The sequence below is a fragment of the Aethalodelphis obliquidens genome, unplaced genomic scaffold (assembly GCF_003676395.1).
Source record: "Aethalodelphis obliquidens isolate GAN/ISIS:26980383/991018 unplaced genomic scaffold, ASM367639v1 scaffold4, whole genome shotgun sequence".
NCBI classification, from domain to species: domain Eukaryota; kingdom Metazoa; phylum Chordata; class Mammalia; order Artiodactyla; family Delphinidae; genus Aethalodelphis; species Aethalodelphis obliquidens.
The window spans coordinates 57,503,880-57,517,749 of record NW_020837948.1 but is presented as its reverse complement, the minus strand read 5'-3'; the positions used below and the strand labels follow the sequence as shown (position 1 = coordinate 57,517,749).

General features: G+C 44.7%; 1 protein-coding gene across 1 annotated transcript in view; it reads left to right on the top strand.

Moving 5' to 3' along the window:
* The window catches only part of SV2C (synaptic vesicle glycoprotein 2C), a 245,242-nt gene extending 232,882 nt beyond the window's left edge, over positions 1-12,360 (top strand). The window contains exon 13 of the mRNA XM_027100796.1: positions 7,358-12,360. Coding sequence (XP_026956597.1) covers positions 7,358-7,541 — 184 coding nt within the window. The 3' untranslated portion in view covers positions 7,542-12,360. The remainder of the gene's footprint in view (positions 1-7,357) is intronic.
* Positions 12,361-13,870: the final 1,510 nt, after the last annotated feature.

Here is a 13,870-nt window from a genome sequence, read left to right as displayed (position 1 = left end):
TCCTAGCGAGGTTTATCAGATAAGTGACAAGACACAAAGGCTTCCATTTTGACCTGAATATATTTGCATTTCAACAGGAACAAGCAATAGGATGACCCTTGTTGGTTGTGGGGAGGGAGGGAGTTGGAAGCCCACTTTGGACCCAGGGATTCCTATGGGCTCAAAACTGCAAGTAAGTCCTCCACTTGTTTGTGAGTAAGAAAAGCCCTGCTTGCAGGATGCCATCTTCCCAAATTAAGGAGGACACACACAGACCACACACCTATACTCACTGCTTAGATGAGACAAATTTTCTCTTCCTTTGAAGATCAGAAAGCAATTGAATTCAGTCTGTCCTGGTTTCAGAATGTGAAACTAGGGGTTTTTCCTCCACGAAAGCAAGATAATAGTCTGGCATCAATAAATAAACATGGACCAACTAATGTCCACTAAAATGCTCATTACATTTGGGATTAGCAGATATAAACTACTATATATAAAATAGATAAACAACAAGGTCCTACTCTATAGCACACAGAGCTGTACTCAATATACTGTAATGAACCATAATGGAAAAGAATATGAAAAACAGGCTTCGCTTGTAGAGTAGTGGTTAAGAATCCACCTGCCAATTCAGGGGACACGGGTTCGATCCCTGGTCCGGGAAGATCCCACATGCCACGGAGCAACTAAGCCCATGCACCACAATTACTGAGCCTGCAATGAGAAGCCCGCACACCACAATGAAGATCCAATGCAGCCATAAATAAATAAATAAATAAATAAATAAGAATATGTATATATATGTATAACTGAATCACTTTGCTATATACCAGAAACTAGCACAACATTGTAAATCAACTATACTTCAGTTTTCTTAAAAAATGCCCATTACTTATCGTATATTAACACATATATGTGGAACCTAGAAAAATGGTACAGATGAACCAGTTTGCAGGGCAGAAATTGAGACGCAGATGTAGAGAACAAACGTATGGACACCAAGGGAGGAAAGTGGCGGGGGGTTGGTGGTGGGATGAATTGGGAGATTGGGATTGACATATATACACTAATATGTATAAAGTAGATAACTAATAAGAACCTGCTGTATGAAAAAATAAATAAAATAAAATTCAAAAAAAAAGATATATAGATTTGAATAGTAAAATTAACAATGTTGATTTAAAAAACTACCCATTACAGAAATATACTTCCAATGTATTTTGAAGATATCAGAAAATTCCTTAGTTCATTTCACAAGTATCCTATTCATCCCTGTGCCAGCCCTGAAGCAAGTTGAAATGAGTGAATGTGAAAGGCTACACAGGCCCACCCCAGAGATGTGGCCAGGATCTAAATAAGGCTAAACCCTGACAGGAGAGCCTTGCGGTTGGTACAAGCCAACCCTTAGGAGGGGAGCAGGAAGGAGGTCTGGTCCAACAGGGAGAGTTTTCATGGCTGCCCAGAGTCCAACCAAGAGTTGGAAGAAAAGGAAATGAGGCAGGTTAGGTGAGAAACTGCCTCTAGTGAAAATGAGCTGTGCAAAGTTGAGTAAATAAGACAGCAGGCCCAGGGAGGGGAAAGAAAAGAGGTTGGGCGAAGCCTTTGGCGTTAATTCCTCTCCTGTGGGCCTCGGTGTTCCTGGTTGCCCTCGGTCTCCCCACACCATATCGTGAACATTTTCCCTTGGCTGTGTTGTACTGCGTGATATTCCCTAATGAACACATCCAAACAAAGGAGGTCCTATATATGAAGGTGTTCACGGCAATCTCATTCATGTTCCTCCAAATGTAGAAAGCTCTAATTATCCAATGGTATGGTTACAGAAATAATGGTTATGTGCTAAATCATTTCGTTTTAAACAAAACGCAAACAAACAGCTTTGGGAATGATTGGGGGGAAAGCAGAAAGCAAAGTTGTAGAAATCCTGTGATTTGCAAAAATATAGATATGATTGGAAGCACACTAAAGGAAATTCAGAACTGAAAACCGTTTGTTGGGGCTTCCCTGGTGGTGCAGTGGTTGAGAGTCCACCTGCCAATGCAGGGGACGCGGGTTTGTGCCCCGGTCCAGGAAGATCCCACATGCCGCGGAGCAGCTGGGCCCATGGGCCATGGCCGCTGAGCCTGCGCTCCACAACAGGAGAGGCCACAACAGTGAGAGGCCCGCGTACCGCCAAAAAAAAAAAAAAAAAAACCATTTGTTGGAGGGCTGGAGCAGATGTTTTGCTTTTGTAATTGCATTTTGTATATAACAGTAAATCGAAATCAATTCAAAAGTGTAGGTATTTCTGGGAGAATTGTAGAGTGCTCAGCCCTGGATACCCCTTAGACTCACACAGGGCTTCTAAAAAATACCAATGCCTTGACTCCCAGTAGAGCAGTAAAGTCAGAAGTTCTGGGAGCATGGCCCTAGGCATTGGTATGACCACATCACTGTGTTTTAAAAGCTCCATAAGTGATGTTTTGCGCACGGCTGGGTGAGGCTGTGGTTACACATGTCTGCACCGTAGTTCAACCAGGTTGCTATTCTAACCCCAAGTTGAGAACAGCTGCAGGAGGAAATGGGAAACTTGTTTGGGGACTGGAGGGAGGCAGGTCATTTGGCACTCAGGAAGGTTTTGGAGAAGATGTCTAAGGTACACCTGAGTGGGGTACCACGGAGGTACTTTAGAGAGATGTGAGGGTATTTTGAGAGCCAGAGAACACCTTTGTCCACATTCCATCCTCACCTGCAAGCTCTTCCTGTTCCTTCAAGACCAATTCTATTCTCATCCATCCCCTCTGAGAAGCCTTTCTTCAACTGTCTCCACCCACAGCGGGAGATCACTTCACATCCTCTATGCCCCTGTAGTAGCCTGTGGGTATCTTTATTAATGCACTTAGCATGTTGTGTTATCATGATCTCTCTGCACCTGTCTTAGTGTAAAAAGAGGCTTCATCTTATTAATTTTGGGGTCCGTGGTACCTAGTGCAGTGTTAGGCACATAATAGATGCTTAATGAATGACTGTTAATAAATAAATAAATGCATAGGAGATGTGTATTAGAACCATATTAAGAACCAATTTGCTCATTAGAGAAATATTCAAGGGGTTTCTAGTGCTCTCAGCATTGTGGTCCAATTGCTCAGATGGATTCAGTGTTAAAATAGCTTTTTTAGATTAATCTGGGAAGCTAGCCATCATTTGTGTTATTGTTTCTATGAGAAAAATTAAATTCATTGTGTTTTAAATAGCCGACTCCCAGATGAATCTTTAGATCACATGTATTTCTGATTTTAGGACTGCCTGTACTTTCCAAAATGTCCCATGCTAAAGTAACTTCTGCCAATGACTTAACTGAGTTGTCTGGAAAAAGTTCATTTCCAGAGCTTAGACTAGACCGAAAGAATGCTCACACTTTACCCTTTAACAGGTAAATTCCATGAGCTGAGTCTGGATCTACACTCTACACAATTTCAGGCCTTTTCAAAATGTAACATTTAATTTTTTTTCCTAATTTCATCAGTCGATGGGTCAGCTATTTCAGCTAGTGTTGAAAACAATGGCTAACACCAGCATATGTACCATGTGCCAGGCGTCTAAGTGCTGTCATTATTCAGTGACCTTTTCGTCTTCCCAGGAGCCTCAAAAAACCTAGGGCTGACCCTGCATTGAAGTCAGAAAAACCAAATAAGAAAGAGGCTGGATGTGAAGGCAAAACTATCCTCACTATCCAGAATGGGGTCTCCTTCTCCTGGCCACCAATTTTTTTTTAATTTTTTATTTATTTTTTTTATTTTTGGCTGCATTGGGTCTTTGTTGCTGTACGTGGGCTTTCTCTAGTTGCAACGAGCAGGGGCTACTCTTTGTTGCAGTGTGCGGGCTTCTCATTGCGGTGGCTTCTCTTGTTGTGGAGCACAGGCTCTAGGCACACGGGCTTCAGTAGCTGTGGCGCGTGGGCTCAGTAGTTGTGGCTCGTGGGCTCTAGAGCACAGGCTCAGTAGTTGTGGTGCACGGGCTTAGTTGCTCCGCGGCATGTGGGATCTTCCTGGACCAGGGCTCGAACCCGTGTCCCCTGCATTAGCAGGTGGATTCTTAACCACTGCGCTACCAGGGAAGCCCTCCTGGCCACCAATTAAAGTATAAAACAATATAAATGCACTAGAACCCACTGCATTGTGAAGGCCCTGGAGAAGAAGCCACAGTGCAGCTGCGGTGAGGGTATGCTCTGGCGGCCCCATCCCCCATCAGCTGAGCCTAAGCACTGCAGCAAGCCTGCTGCCTGCACCAGCATCAGAGGGAGTTAATGGTGCAGGGAGAAGGAGCACCTTAATGGAATGGGGAACAGGGCTGCTGCAGTCACAGGGTACTGTTGGGAAAGGAATTTCCCTTTAAAAGATTTCAAGAAATAGGTTCAGCAAGAATTGAAAACAAAGGATTCTGGCTGGAGAGGTAGGGGAACAAGGGATGGAACTTGTAAAAAGACAACAGATTATTGCATTCTTCCTCTTCGCAGAACACCTTTGGTCTGGAAAAAAAATGCAGTAGCTTTTCCTACTGCTGGGAAGTCAGTTAAGTCCAATTGGGCTCTGCCAGCTCTGAGCTCGCCACCCTCCAAGGCCTTGATGAGGACAAAGGGACTTGTGCTTAGGATGTCTGCAGAAGTTCATAACCTTCCTTTAAATAAGAACAAGGGAATAAATGAACTAAAAGCTTGTTTACTGAGAAACAGATAACCCCAAGGGAGAACCACTTGGAGAATAATTTTTCTAATACAACTGTGTCTCCTGTGTGTAGAAAATCACACCCTCCAGCTTCAATTATTTGAAGAAATAATTTACTTATCCAAGGAAAGGACAGTCATGTTTTCTGGAATGCCCACAGTAATTTAAGGAGGCTATGTGCCTTGTAGCCACACCAGATTATTATCTGAAGAACTGCCTCTGCTTGATCAATGAAAATGGAGATTCTTAAGAAATTAGAATTTGATCGTATTTTTTAGCGGCTTCTGACACCAGATGTTCCTGATGCATCTCTCTTATTGCTGCTTGGAGATCTCAGGAAGTCGTCTATTCCTCTGTTATAGTTTCGGTAATGAAAGGAGATAACTGCCTGTATTTTTTACCCTGTTCTGAGTCGTACCAGAGGTTTATAGCTTGGCAAAATATGGTTATTTTAACCCAGATGTAAATTCCTCATGGCTCATTCTGAAGTTTTGTCATCAAGAGACTTCTTCATACAGAATGTTTCCCTTTCACTTATCAGCAACATACACGCTAGCCATTTTCCCCAGAACAATACAGCTTATCTCACTACCATGAGATGCATTGGGTAATTTATGACTCTAGAATCTAGAAACTAAAATGTAGTTTAAAAAAAGTGAAAGAAGCCGATCTGAAAAGGCTACATACTATATAATTTGAATTATATGACATTCTGGAAAAGGTGAAACTATGGAGATAGTAAAAGGATCTGTGGCTGCCAGGATTTTTAGGGCTGTGAAACTGTTATTCTGTACGATGCTATAATGGTGGATACATGTCATTATACATTTGTCAAAGCCCATAGAATACACAACACAGTGAACCCTAATGTAAACTATGGACTTTAGTTCACAGTAATATATTAATATTGGCTCGTCAATTGTAGCAAATGTACTAAGATGTTAATAATAGGGGTGGAAGGTGAGGGGCTATATGGAAATTCTCTCTTCTCTTCACTCAATTCTTTGGAGCCCAAAAACTGCTCAAAAAAAGTCTTTTAATTAAAAAAATAAAAATAGGCAGTTTGGCCTCCTGGCCTCTCCATGGAGGTGGGGGTGGTGTAGATGATGATGTCATTCTGCTTAAGTCTTCTGTGGTACTCAATGTGTAACCTCAAGCGATTTCATTTGAAAATAGTTATCAGTACATTAAATCTCCTTATCTTTCTGGTGGTTGTTGCTATTACTAGTCTCTTTCTTTAAAAACAAACCAAAAAGAAGAGGAAGAATACAAAATGAGCTTACCCTCTTCTCAAGAAGTTCCTGTTTTTCTCCATCAGAGATTCTGTTACACCCCTTCCAAGATCCAAACAGTTGGCAACTTTGCAACACTGCAGAGGCCACTTACTCGACTTTCTAGGTGTCTTGGCCATAAAAGAAAGGCAGTGCTTTTGCTGCCGTTTCTTAGGTCTGTTCTCACCAGCAAAATCAATGGCTCGGTTCCTACAGCACAGGAGGGGTGCTTATTCCTTTCTTATGGTATGGGAAGGGGAATGGCTGGATAATACCCACAGTAAATATCTACACATTGTAGAAAATATCACTAGGAATAGCATACGTCGTGAAGAGTAGTTGTTCTGACTGGCCAAAGGAAAACCTACAGTAAACAAATTTACAAATCAATCAAAGAAAGATGTGTACTAAGTACTGCATTTTACGGTATATAAAATGCATTTCCCTCTGGAGGGGGATAAAGGTATCCAACAGTTAACCCTGCATTCAATATGCCTTTATTACACACATAATACCCGGTGACGGGCAAAAAACAGGGAGCCGGCATAAGGCAGAGGAAATTAATATTATCTCATGATGTCAGCAGTATCCGTACTCTTATGAACAAAATGAAATTTCTTGCCTAGAAAACCACAGTAAAATTACATTCAACACCCATAAAGATAGTAAAATTTTTCTTTTCCAAAGAATGTCTTAAGAAATGGGATGTGTCTTATTCATATACCACGTGCACATATTATATGTCAGCAGAGTTAAACAAGATCTTCTATGGGCCTACAATCTGATTTCCTCTGTAATATTGTCTTGGGCTTGATTTCCCACCTAGGACTCTGGTGAGGGTGTAAGAAATGTGTCACTAGCTCATTGGTCGCCACCCAGCTCAGGGTTCAGTTTCTGCCCGCTACCAAAAACATTTGGGACAAGAGTATGATAGTTCACTTCTGTGGTACCAGAACGATGCAAGTACAACCCAGTCATCCCTGATTTTCTCTGAAAGTTCCATGCACTTTAAGTATTTAAAACCTCACACACGAATTAAGCTAAGAGGAAATAGGGAGTAAAAAGTAAAATTTAAAGAAATACATCGTCATACATTTCAATTTAATGTAACTTTTCTGACTCCCTGAAATGTCCTTTCTCTTTCTCTTCACAATAAACTCACGGGCAGAATAAGAATCAGTTGAGGTGGCAAGAAAGTCAACAGAGGGCTGAAGGAACAATACCAACAGCTGGGGTTCTCTACTTGCAAATGTGCTGACAAATATTTGATTACTTACTCTAAGGACGTACAAAACAGTCTACTTGAAGATCTTTGAAAATTGTCCTGGAAGACATTTGTGTCTAAAGTTGGACTCTTGGAAGACACTTTCTCAACCTTGTCCATATCTCTGTCCTTTGCAGGGCAACAGGCTTTGGCTTCTTGAATGCACTGTGCAAAGCAGCGGCCGTCCTCGGAAACTTAATATTCGGCTCCCTGGTCAGCATCACCAAAGCAATCCCCATCCTGCTGGCCTCCACCGTGCTCGTGTGTGGAGGACTGGTGGGGTTGCGCCTGCCTGACACACGAACCCAGGTCCTGATGTAATGGAAAAAAAGCCATCCATCCTGTGTTTCTTTCTGCTGCCGCGTGTCAACTCTCCCGACTGACTCAAGGCTCCAGCTTTTTCAGATATAGAAAAGCGGTCAAATACCAAAACACTAATTCTTGCTGCGACTAAAATGTAGATGCGTACCATCTCGCCCCTTAAATGTGATTTTGCAGTTTGTTTGTTTGTTTTCATGCATCGTTGCCTTTCCTAACTGTGATGCTACTGCCTCCCAGAAATCAGTGGAAGGATTTTTTAAACGTGCTGGTCAGCCGGGCCTTCCGGAGATTCTGCTCGCTGAAGGTTCAGAAGCTAAGAAGAGGGCTGGGCTGCTATAAGAGGACTGGGCTGCTCCTACTTCAATATTCACGGGAAAGATAAGTTGGCGTATTATCGCATTTGTGCTGAGAAGAGGGATTCTTTTTTTTTTCAAACAGAGTGATATTTCCTGTTTACTTAGAAAAGGACACCCAGCAATTCTTGCTGTTACAGCAGGGCCTTTCAAAAAAAAAAAAAAAACCAACCACGTGACACCAAACAGAGCTGGGTGGGGCTCTTTCAGGCTTGACAGTTAACGTGACTGTCTCTGCTGACAAGAAAAATAGGGGCTCTGCTGTTGGCAGCAAAGATCTCTGAGCTGCATGAGCAGGACTTCTGCCAGAAAGCCCCCGGTGAAACTTCTGAAAAGTACGAGGAAAAGGGCCTGTAATTATGTCTGTGACTGGGGCATGTGGTTCAGAATATTAGAAAGTCAGAACTCAGGGGGATCGTGGACCGACATTCATCCCCACCCGCCACCCCACCCCCAGCTGCCATTGACCTTGTCAGGTAGCAAATTCAAGGGAAAAAAGCCACTTTCTAACTGGGTCTGCCCACCTGAGTCTGCCCTTCACCCAAACTCTCTCGTCTAGAGATTCTCAGTCATCTGAGTGGTTGTAAATTGAAAATGAGGAAGAAAGTCACACCTAAATCCATTTGTAAATGTCAAATTGTACCTCGAGGGGACCGGTTTCCTGAGGGACGGTACCCCTGGGAAGTTGACATTGGACTTCCTACTAGCAATGCGCATGGCCTGGCTAGGCCGGTGCACTGGTCGGTGTGTTCCTGGCTGCTGCATCTGTGTGAAATCACAGCCTGCTGTGCTCCAAGGGGCCCTCGGGCAGACAAGGGCAGCATCTCCCGGTGGGTCTGGCTGCTCGTGTTACCTCTGGAGTCTGCCTGGGCCTGAAGAGAGAGGTCGGCAGGACATTCCCACGGCTGTCAGCTCTGTGACCTTCTCACCCCTGGGGCTGCCCCTCCTCCACGCTGGTCCTTTTTCCTCATCTTTGAAATCTGAAGCCTCCAGGTAGACTTGCAGTGATGACCAGCAGCCAGGAATAAATCCCATATTAAAACAATAGTCCTTTTTTAAACTCTCGATGTCTTGTTAGAGGGTTATCCTTATTACTTATTGTAGGCGTTTCCAACAGGCCACGGCCCTGGGGCCTCCAGGAAGGGAGAGCCTTTGTTTCCAATAGTCATTACATTCAAAGACGTCTTAACCCCACAGACCACTCCGCCTCTCTCTCCCCTTCCGCCTGATCCTCCGAGAGCTCCAGACAGCAGAGTTGAGGCTCTGTGAAAAGCTTCTTTCACGAACAGAAGCCATTAATCGACTCTCCCTTGAAGTAATTCAGGCCTGTACAGGGGGGGCAGCCTGGGGTCGGGGGCTGGCCGGATGAGGGTGGTTCCCTGGGGATGCGGGCTCAGGGCCAGAGCATCAGGAAAACTCAAACCCAAAATTGCAAAGGTGGCAGGACGAAGGAGAATCAATAAAGACTAGACGAGCTCTATTAGAACAATATCGACAAAGCAGGAAAGAAACAGAACTTTTTTTCACCTCTGCCTCCTGGAATATTATTGGCAAACGAAGATGGCAGTCAGACAACCCCCGAACGTATTCTGTATGCTCTTCCATTCGTACTCATTTCCTCGCCTCCCTACCCCTTGATTTATCTTCTTACAAAAGACATATCTGGGGACCTGAGCAGGTTTTTTAGTTGAATGTAGCATGTGTGGTAATAACTGCAAAAGTAATGTGTATCTCCGCCAAGCCATTCAAAAGACGAAGAGAAATATGCATGGGTATTGCTGTCTGTAGATCTTCCGCAGTAGTTAACTTTGCTTACTGGACTGTCTTTACTTTTAGAAATGTCTCCAATGTCTGTCGTAGTTCTAAAGGCATCACATCTCCAGAGCACGGTCTACGTGGTATTTTATCTGAACCCTGGGTTAGGTCAGAATGGGATAAGCCAGCAGAACTGCACTGGATGAGACCTGCCACCACGCATCCCCTTCAGAATGACCTTTCTTGACCTTCTTGTCACTTAATCCAAACCTCCCAGGTGGCCCAAGAGGGATCTCTTCTAATCTCCTGGACGGTCTGTGGTCACAAACCTTCTTGGTCACCACCTTTTCCACTTTCCTGCAGTGTCCCTGCCTCCTTCTCGTTGTCCCCATCACCGTCATTTTCCGTGAGAGAGCTCAAGTTCTTCCCAAAGTATGTGGTGTGGCCTGTCCAGCTTGTTCTGGGGTCAGCAGGATTAAGATAGAGCATGCGATTAAACAGAAACTCCCAGTTCTATCAGTGCAGCAGGCTGTTGGCACACGGACGTGCAGCCAGCAACTCATTTCACCTGCAGTAGAAAGAAAATGAGAGCATGTGCGCAAATGAAAGCCTAGGAAACACTCCCACTGGCTCCTGTATTTCCAACTCCTTTTCCACCTAAAATTTCCTAATATCTCTTTGAATCAATCCAGAATGCTCCAGAATCCTGTTATTATCACTGGTCCTCTCAGTAGGAAAAAATCCAGCTGCTCCAAACTGAAAGTCCTATACATTACACCCCCAGTAATGGGTCTTACCCTCCTGTCTTAACCTCCTCTCATTTAATCTCGCTGCCTTGGAAGCCGAACCCAGCAGCTAGTGGTCATCTTACACCCAGAAGACTGATGCTAGGAGATGAGATAGATGGGTCCTCGCCCAAATTCCCCCACTAACCAATAATGAGACCCAGATCTTGTTGAGGAGAGTGTAGGTCATTGAACATCTCTGGTCCCCAGTTTTCCCATCTGTGGATTGGGACTAGTTTGCTACTGGGACTAGTCTAAGATTCTAGAGGATCGTCATGAAAATAGTTTCATCTTACTATCTTCTTCTTATGCTAAGCTCTTCGTTACAAGCACCAAATAGGTTGAGTTTAGAAACTGGAAAATTAGGAAATAGATAAACATGCAAGAGCTCAGGAAGTTGTTTGGGAAGCCCCCGTGGGAGAGGCGAGAGCGTGGTTCCCGTGTTGTTTGTGCTGCCAGCTTCTTAGGACCCTGAGCGTTATCTCCATTCACTGCTGGTTTGACAGTTCCCAGCGCCTGCCAAGGAAAGGGCCCACCTTGTAGGGATGCAGACAGTTAGAAGACTCTCTGATCACAGTCCTGTCACAAAGGCTGCATTCCATAGCTCTCCTGACTCTACTCCATTTTATTCTTGAAGCATGGCCTCATGCAGACCTAGGCCTTCAGAAGCAGAGTTTTAAAGTGATTTCACCTGAGTTGGCAAATGCACCTTCACTTACAAAACTCACCAAGCCTAAGTTCACGTGTGCACCCAACTGCGTAGCTGCATTTCTGGATGTCTTGAGATATCAAGAGGGAGGTGGGAAAAGACATGTAGTGACCAGAGGGAGAGTCCAAGATGTTGAGAAGCTTCCAATGAAGAGATTAGGGCAGAATTGAGATTTTCTCAGCCCTGGGATCATTTCGAAAGCATTCCATGGGAATAGCTTCTGATTCCCTCTGCCAATCAAAACAGAATATGATATTCTCCATTTTTTCCTGCTTAATGTCAAAATGGCCTCTACCTATTTCTTCAGGAATGCACTTCACTTGTTCATGCATTCAAGGCTCTGAAGCCGGAAATGTCTGAATTTGGCCTTCACCTGGTATCACGGAAAGACAGTCGGTTGATTGTTAAGGGCGTGTTGGCTGTATGTTTGGTTTTCCATGAACCCCCATATCATGTTGAACTCAGTCAAGGTACAAACCTACAGAAACAACAGTCAAGTTGCCACGATGAAAAGAAACCTACACAGTAGGGCACTCTGAAATGGACTACACATTTCTTACAGTTTATGTTTCTGCCAAGCGAAGTGTGTTTTGAGTAAAGCTTCTCTCACAGTCTGTGACGTAGACAGAATTGTAAGTGTCTTCTAGATGTGTTGCGTGTCCCTTCATTGTTTCAGGTGTGGAGTGACAGTTCTCTATGTGATGTTCTTTTGCTCTAAATATTGACCATTCCTCCTATCAATGGTGTCTCACCAACCAGGCACAGCCATTGCCAGGGCTGACTTCTGTCTTGCTCAACCGAGACCTTGATCCAGTTTAGTAATCTCAGGATTTTGAGTGACAAGGATACAATTCATGGGCCATGGTTTCAGGCTAACAGCACTGGGTGGAGGAAAGAGCTGGGCAGAACATCCCCTGATCTCTTGTCATCTCATCAATAAATATTTATTGAATAACTTGCATGTGCTAGGTTGAGGCGCTATGCTGTGTGTAGTTAGTTAACCCTTTGCAGGACTTAAATAAGGGCAGGGAAACAGGGAGAATGAAAGAGAAAGCATCTGTAATGGGGGGGTCCTCATATTGATCCCCATTACCTGTTGTTACCCCCACCCCATAAACACAAAGTGTTATTGTCCCAAATTTAAAAGAAATAAACATATATATGGAATCTAAAAAAAAAAAAAAAGGTTCTGAAGAACCTAGGGGCAGGACAGGAATAAAGACGCAGATGTAGAGAACGGACTTGAGGATACGTGGAGGGGGAAGGGTAAGCTGGGACGAAGTGAGAGAGCGGTACGGACATATACACTACCAAATGTAAAATAGATAGCTAGTGAGAAGCAGCTGCATAGCACAGGGAGATCAGCTTGGTGTTTTGTGACCACCTAGAGGGGTGGGATAGGGAGGGAGGGAGGGAGACGCAAGAGGGAGGAGATATGGGGATATATGTATACATATAGCTGATTCACTTTGTTATACAGCAGAAACTAACACATCATTGTAAAGCAATTATACTCCAGTAAAGATGTTAAAAAAGAAAGAAAGAAAGAAGGAATGGCCTACCATGGGCAGAGCAGGAAGTACTCAGAAATTGGGACTATCTTTGACAGGAGGAGAAAGCCCCTCAATTGCTCAGCCTTTGTTGGAGGGACTACTAACTAGTACCTACTTGGAAAATGAGAAAAATGGAGCCATGCGTGTGCTATTTCTTTAAATATCCTGGCGGGAAACCAAGCTAAGGTGTTAAAGGAAAAGAATCAGCAGACGAGATCACCCCATCTTTATAGAGGTGTTCATTTTATTTTTAATTGGAGTATAGCTGCTTTACGCTGCTGTGTCAGTTTCAGCTGTACAGCAAAGTGAATGCATAAAATAGAGGTGTTCAGTTTTCAAGTCCCAGTTTCTTCTGGGGCATTCTTTTTATGGCTGAAACTAGAGGCGGGGGCTGGGAAGTCTGTTCAGAGCAGGCAGCCGCTGGAGTCCTCTCTGGAGCAGAGTCAGCAAATCCCCCATCTGCTGCCACGTCCTCAGGCCTCAGCTTCCCAGGGTGTTTCCTTTCTGTGTTTGAAGACCTGTGACGAAGTCACAGCAGATAAGCCACCCAGAAAACAGGTTCTGACAGTCAGTGGCAGGCGCTTTTCAGATTTCAGTTTAAAACCAGTGCATGGTAAAGCGTCTCAAAGCTGCAAAAGACCTTTGGGTGCTGGGGCCTGAGGGGCAGAGCAGAGAGAAGGTGGTTGTCAGTGCCCCTCCGCCCTCCCCTCCAGAGTCACGACTTCCTTTTTGCCCCTGGCTTTCTCCTCCTTACCTCCAACTGGCAAAACACACTCACCTCCTTTCTCCCTTCCGCTCCCCCACCTCCCGTCCTCTTGTCTCCTCTTGACTCTAGCAGTATACGGGGACTAGCTTGACAGGGCCCTTGGGACTAAGGAATGTGCTGACTGTGCCTGCTGGGGAGGCCCAGGGGAGGGGGAATGGAGAGAAGGGGTGTGGGTGCAGGAGCTGTGAGCTCTAGACCATTGGCTTTTTTTTTTTTTTTGCGGTACGCGGGCCTCTCACTGTTGTGGCCCCTCCCGTTGCGGAGCAACAGGCTCCGGACGCGCAGGCTCAGCGGGCATGGCTCACGGGCCCAGCCGCTCCGCGGCATGTGGGATCTTCCCGTACCGGGGCACGAACCCGTGTCCCCTGCATCGGCAGGCGGACTCTCAACCACTGTGCCACCAGGGAA